This window comes from Nicotiana tabacum, chromosome 3 (assembly GCF_000715075.1).
Source record: "Nicotiana tabacum cultivar K326 chromosome 3, ASM71507v2, whole genome shotgun sequence".
In the NCBI taxonomy this organism is placed as follows: domain Eukaryota; kingdom Viridiplantae; phylum Streptophyta; class Magnoliopsida; order Solanales; family Solanaceae; genus Nicotiana; species Nicotiana tabacum.
In genome coordinates this window covers 144,745,365-144,752,539 of record NC_134082.1, presented here as the reverse complement: position 1 = coordinate 144,752,539, position 7,175 = coordinate 144,745,365, and the positions used below count along the sequence as shown (strand labels likewise).

At 35.1% G+C, this 7,175-nt stretch overlaps 1 protein-coding gene and 1 non-coding gene across 2 annotated transcripts; one reads left to right on the top strand and one right to left on the bottom strand.

The window, feature by feature from the left end:
* Positions 1-2,676: 2,676 nt before the first annotated feature.
* On the bottom strand, positions 2,677-2,760 carry TRNAL-CAA (transfer RNA leucine (anticodon CAA)). Its single transcript has one exon. It is a non-coding gene; the product is annotated as a tRNA-Leu (tRNA).
* A 2,278-nt stretch (positions 2,761-5,038) lies between these two features.
* On the top strand, positions 5,039-5,902 carry LOC107792644 (uncharacterized). The gene has a single exon (XM_016614878.2). The coding sequence runs from the start codon at positions 5,039-5,041 to the stop codon at positions 5,900-5,902; it is 864 nt and encodes a 287-aa protein (XP_016470364.2).
* Positions 5,903-7,175: the final 1,273 nt, after the last annotated feature.

Below are 7,175 nucleotides of genomic sequence, written 5' to 3'. Positions count from 1 at the left end.
AGAGTAAAATAGATATTATATATAATGCATGCTAGATTCATGGAATCACGTTCTAAACCTTTCGGAGTGACTTAAGGTCGTTGCACCTTCGATTAATATTATGGACATCCATACCCTCAATATGAACATCAGTAGGATTGAAGGATCATACACAGTTGCTTAGATTAACTTTATAAGGAAAGAACAACATGGACAACCTTAGTTCCTAGGAGTAGATCCGTTATGAATTAGCATATCGTTTATGTTCCTGTCGTTTTAGATCATGCCAAAAGAAAGAATTAAGTTCCTAACATTCTTTAAACAAGTTGAGTCCTTAATACCTTCCAAGAAACTCTTCAAGCAAGTCAACTCAATCTATCATAGCATAAGGAGATTCAAAATCAGTGGTGAGCAAAGGCTAAGTCTGTAACTTAAGCTAGTAGCTCGTTTACGTAAATTCCGGCAATATCTCCCCTATAACAAGGGCCTCCTCCAATACCATATACCAATAACAACAACCAGAGAAATCCATCAACATATAAATATCAATAACAAGTCACCACATAACAACAACAAGTCACAACTACTTCACGACGAGCGGCAAGCTCCAATTGGAATCCGTATAACCCATATTACCCCTTATAGACTTCTTACATTAACTTAACAATATCATTAATATGATAATGAAGTCATTCATCAATGATTCCATCCTTATACCATATATTTATAACATAGGAAACAATCCCCAATTCCAACTATCTTCAATTAGTAACTTTATTCACTAGTTCATGTCTACTCCATCCATTTAACTTAATTAACATCAATATAACTTTAAGCACATGCAAGAACACATTATACATACCTCCTACAGTAACTTCAAGTCGAAATCCAAGTTATATTCAACTTACAACAAACCTAAATGGCCATACAAAGAGTTGTTGTTCTTCACTAGAACTAAGAGGTGTTGTCAGCCAAACACAACCCACAACATCAAACAATTAGTAGGTTGTTTTGCCCACAACAATCCTCAATGACAACACAACCTCAAAGAGGTGTTGTTCTTCACTAGAACTAAGTTTTGATGTTGAAATATGGTGTAATCAATTTGGAATCACTTCAAACCCTTGTGGTATCTATTTAGGAGGGTTAGGAGAAGTTTGGAGATAAAGTTGAGTTGAAAATGAGTTAAAAATAGGCGTCCAAATCGTTTATAAAGTGAAGTAGGTCGACCACCGCCTAAGTGGGTCCCATTAGGAGCTGCTTGTGCGGTCTTGCAAAAATACGAATATCTCTCTACTCCAATGTCGTATCGATAAACGGTTTAATGCATTGAAAACTAGACTCGTAGATCTTCAATTTGGTAGGTAGATCACCCAATAATTCCAAGTATATTGGGCGAGAAGCCCAGTTATATTTGACCTAATTTTCAGCATATTATGAATGTAACTTGTGATGACCTTTGCCAACTTTTGTTCCACAACTTGCTTGAGTTCAAAATGTAGCACATGACTATCATACGACTAAAATAACTCATAGCATAACCTCCTTATCATGTTAATAACCATATTTCTATCCTAAGGTACATGTTATAACATTCCAAACTTGTCGACTTTAGACGAAACTTATTTTCTTCCATTGGTTTAGTATCTAAGCTTTCCAATCCTCTTGGTACTCGTTATTCATGATCTTAAATATTTGTAACCTCCAAAGTAACATGATTAACTTACTTTATTTTCTTCCAAATATAATCTCATTTCCGAGCTTACATCAATGGCTTGCGACGTACTCTCACGTATGAAAACGTGGGGTGTAACATCATTCCCCCCTTTGGAACATTCGTCCTCGAATGTTGACGGATACGCTTATCTGTTTCATAAGTTATAGCTCTTACGAATACTTTAATGCTCATCTTATCATATATATTTATTTGAAATGCCAAATGATTATGAGATCCATTGTTCTTGAATTAAAATGTTAGTCTGCACTCACACCTTAGCAACTGCTAGTGAATGGTTACTGGTTAGCATCAATAGAAATAGCTTAGTGGATGGGAGTGTAATTTACATAAATAATAAGTACCCCTCTGTTCACTTTTACTTGTCCCCTGTGGACTTTGCACACCCCTTAAGAAATAATAATGAAGTGCATATTAATTTACCATGATATTCATATTAATTGATGTATATTTTTAATTGATTTGAAATGAGTAATTAATACTGTAGGTATAACAAGAAAAAAGAAATTATTTTCTCTTGATATGCTAAAAGTGACAAGTAAAAGTGAATCTATTTTTGGAATATTGAACAAATAAAAGTGAACCGAGGGAGTAATTGATAAAGGATCTAACATTTCCTCGTAAAATTTGGTTATTACATTCTTGAATCCATGTTAAGACCAATGATTTTGGGCCTGATTAACAACGAGAACTTGAGATCATGTGGACTGAATGTCATATAGTATAATGTGGCACTATTGTCAGACTCCGCTTTAGGCTAATGCATAAAAACAATGTATCTAGTTTTTATATGTAGGTTGGTGTATATATTTCTTCCTGCTCGTGATTATTCCCCTTTCGTGAAGAGTAAAACAAGCCTACTCCATTTTTATGGTCGTCTATGCCACAGCTTCAATCCTTCACTGGACAGTCTGAGGAACATTGGAGTAAATCTGCTGAAGCCCAAAAAACAAAGATAATATTGTCAGAAGTGGGATTTGAACCCACGCCCTCTCACGAAGACCAGAACTTGAGTCTGGCGCCTTAGACCACTCGGCCATCCTGACATCGGTTACTTCTTGCTTATTTGTTATTTATAAAAAGTATTTAAAAAAAAGGGAAAGAAATAGAAATAATGAAAATCTGAAAAGAGCTAGAAAGATGGCGTATCCTAATTAAGTAGGGTAATTTAGGAGGAGAATCAACTGTAACATATGCTCAATAAAAAGAAGTTCAATGTACCCTCTTAATGGATCAAATCCAAGCCCATCTTTCATGGTATTCGTCATGAGAGAGGAGCATGCATGTGATGATTAAGTGTAAGTGTTGCATTGTGTCACCCATACCTCCAAAGGCCCATATAAGTATTCACTATTTCGTTGCAAACAACTGATTCATTAGTTTCTCCTAACCAATAAACACTTTGCTCCTAGTATTCACAAATCACAGCTTAGCTTAAGTTTTGCACATACATTAATTGTTGAGAATCATGATAAAATTGATTTTGATTCTCAAAATGGATTACATAAAAGTCAAGCTATGAAGTCACATAGCAGAGGATTGAAGATGAAGAAAAAAGAGGGGTCGTGTGAGGCTTCGTGTGTATCGACTACAAAGGATAAAGTGAAGCCGCCTAACTTTAAAATATGTTTTGGTCAAAGTTGATCTTCTCTGACAAACAAAGGAACACGTGGACAAATCCTCACCTTCAAACAAATTATTGATGGATTAAATCATGACTCTCCAAATACTTCCTTGGCCAGCAATCAGAAAAGAATATTTCTAGAAGATGCTTACATGTGATCAATTCTTTGACATGTGGGAGAGAATATAGTTTGTTACTATAGTTAGATTTTATTGAATAAGAATATAGGACAAGTGTAAATAAAATTTTCTTTTTCATTTATTTATTTTACATTACAAACTTGTATAAAAGGGATGTACAGTGCATTATTAATACAATGAGAAAGAAGTTTTCTGGAAATTTAGTCTCTAAATCTATTATTAATTGCATAAGAATGAATCTGTAAAAATTTTAAAATTAATTTAATTGATAGCGTATAAAATATTACAAAGTCAAGTTAACTAAAAGTCAACTGCAGGTAAGATTGATTAATATAAGTATAGGATAGTAATATGAAAATTGACGACTAACATGCTTGAACAATTCAAATTGCCTCAAATAAAGTGTTAGGAGAGTAAAAATAAAACTAAAGTTCATAAAATACTTTTGGTATTTAGTCCTAACAATTAATTTTCTCTAATTGTATGAATATATAGACAAAAAATTATGGATCCCACCCCCCTCAATTGCCCACACCAGACATATTCGTGATTCGTGTATCTCTATGATCAATCCGCTACTTTCAGACGTAAAACTCCCATGCATGGATAACATGATGAGTACATGCTGAATATTTGCCTTGGTTATAGCTAGGTTCTTTGAATAGTCATGAAATTACTTATCTGCTTATTTAATGACACAAATCCATCCCATTGGTCAGCATTTCTTATGCTTTCATGCTTATAGTTATAGGCTTATAGCAAGTTTATAGATTCAGCAATTTTCATGGCCACAGGTGCAATATATAACAACTTGCTCTATCTAACATTAGTTAGATTGACAATTAATATTCTTAAAATTGATTCCCGTCCATTAATTTGAGATATTAATGATGAAGGAAATAGTACATGATTAACAAAACACCACTTGATTAAGATGAGTCATAGTATATCGTGGCTAAACCTCGGCAAATCTCCATCAAAATGGATAGAATCCTTAAAGTAATTAAGAGGGGAAGGTAACCAACAAACCATACGTGCTTCAAATATAATATTCACACCTCGCCACCGTTGCAGCACTCGTGTTCCTCCCTTCTATATTTTCCTAATAAAAAGCTCCTTTTAGCTTATCCTTTTCAAAAAGTCATACTAAAATCTTCCAAAAAAGATCCTCATCTCAATTTAATACTGGCGCTTTGCTGTTACAATTGACAAAATTTGGGTCCTCCAACCAAGACAACAATAATAAGCCACGTATTTGCTGAGACATCTTTCACCACTTAGAAGCAATAGCGTAATGCCACGTGGCCCCGTTGGAGGACAACAACATCACTAATGATTAAAGTTTGTGTTTCTTGAAGCGCAACAATCCCACCGAACACTTGGGGAATGCCCACTCTCACATCACATGGCGCGCAATCTCAACGCTATTAGCAAACAAAGCCCGCATCTTGTCGCTTTCTATACAACTTTAATTTGTGTATAAATAAGATGAGTTTTGAAGGTATTTCTTCATCCCCAAACATTGAGTTAATTCCAAGAACTTAAAAGAAAAGCAAAAAAATGGCTAGCTTTTCTTCAAAATCCAATACTAACAGATCCATCAGTTTACCAAGCAGATCACATCCAGCTACCCAGAAAATTGAAGAGGAGCTCAGTAAGCTCAAGAATTGGGAATTTTCAGCTTCACCAACTGCAGAAGCTGTTTATAATGGTTTACTTGGTTTGGTAGAAGTGCATAAGTGCATGGGTGATCTTCTCAACTTGCCCCTCACTCTTCAAGCCCTTTCCCAATGCCAAGACAAAAAATGGGTCAACGAAATTTTGGATAAATCTGTGAGATTTCTTGATATTTGTGGGACCACGAGGGAGATAGTGTCACAGTTTAAAGAAAATGTTAAAGATGTTCAGTCTTTATTGAGAAGGAGAAAGGGAGATTTAAGCATGGAAACCAGCAGCATTAACTATGTTTCTTTCAGGAAGAAGATAAAGAAAGATGCCAAAAACTTAGTTACAATTTTAAAGAAAATGGATCATGAGGTGGTTGAAGTAATGGAGATTGATCAACTTGTCTCAGCTGTTATTAGAGTGCTAAGAGAAGTTACCACAATGGGAATTTCAGTATTCCAAATGGTGTTGGTTTTCTTGTCAGCCCCAGTTTCTAAGCCAATAAGCAAATGGTCTTTGGTTTCAAGATTGGTGAACAAGGGAGATCAAGACAATGTAAATGAGATAGAAAGTGCTGATTTTGCATTCAACAGCCTTTTCAAGTATGGTTGTAATGAAGCGGAGAAGATACAGTTTGTGCAGAGCAAATTGGAAAATCTGGAAGCTCATTTTGAATGCATTGAGGATGGCCTGGACAATATATTTAGATGCTTGATCAGATCAAGGAGCACACTCCTGAATGTTGTCTCTTGCCAATGAAAATAGTCTTGTATTAATGCATACGCATCCGAATATTGTAGGATATGCTTATGATGTAAAACCTTGCTGTAAAGGAACAATTTTGTAATTACGCATATACAGAAAAATATATATACCTATATCATAGTTATACTTGTTGCGAAAGCCAAATGTATATAGTATGAATGAGTCACAACTACTATACCAAAAATTATGACAGCCACCAAATAATAAATAAGACAATAAAGCAACAATAAAAAGAACACCAGAATTTATGAGGTTCGGCCAATTTTGCCAACTTCCTCGGACACAACCAATATTTTATTCCACTCCAAAAATACAAGTGAAATAATACTAAAGAGAGAAGATACAAATGTATTAAGAAGATAAGAAGGTAAATGAGAGGTGTTTCTAAATCCTAAACATTAGGCCTCATTTTATAGGGAAAAATTCCCTACCAAATGGCTAAACCACCGATGTGGGATTTGCCAAATTCAACAAATCTCCACCTTGGCAAAATTTCACATCTTCAATTTTCTCTCAATAACAAATTTTGGTTGTGTCTTCATCTTCAATCTTCAGTGTTCAACAATGTTGATCAAATCCAAACAATGTTGAAACTTGACCGGAGTCACCACTTTTGTCAACATATCAGCAGAATTCTCTGTAGTATGAATTTTCTTCACCATAACTCCACCTTCTTCTATGATTTCTCGTATGAAATGATATCGAACATCAATGTGTTTCGTCCTTGCATGTTCTTTGCTAATTGAATAGCACTTTGACTATCACAAAAAATTGTGATACTTTTTTGTCCAATACCAAGCTCTTTTAGCAACCCATGAAGCCAAATTGCCTCCTTCACAGCCTCTGTAATAGCCATGTACTATGTCTCTGTTGTAGACAAAGCAACTGTTGACTGCAAAGTAGACTTCCAACTAACTGGTGCCTTTACAAAAGTAAACACATAACCAGTAGTTGATCTTCGTTTGTCCAGATCACTCGCAAAATCTGAGTCACAATATCCAATTACAGACTGATTGCATTCCTGCTCAAAAACTAACCCAACATCTACAGTATTATGAATATACCGTAGAATCCACTTCACAGCTTGCCAATGCTCCTTTCCTGGATTATGCACATATCTGCTAATAACTCCAACAACATGTGAAATGTCAGGTCTCGTACAGACAATTGCATACATCAAGCTACCAACATCATTTGCCTATGGTACCTTTGACATGTACTCTCGTTCAGCTTCATCTTTTGGCGACATAGTAGTACTTAGCTTAAA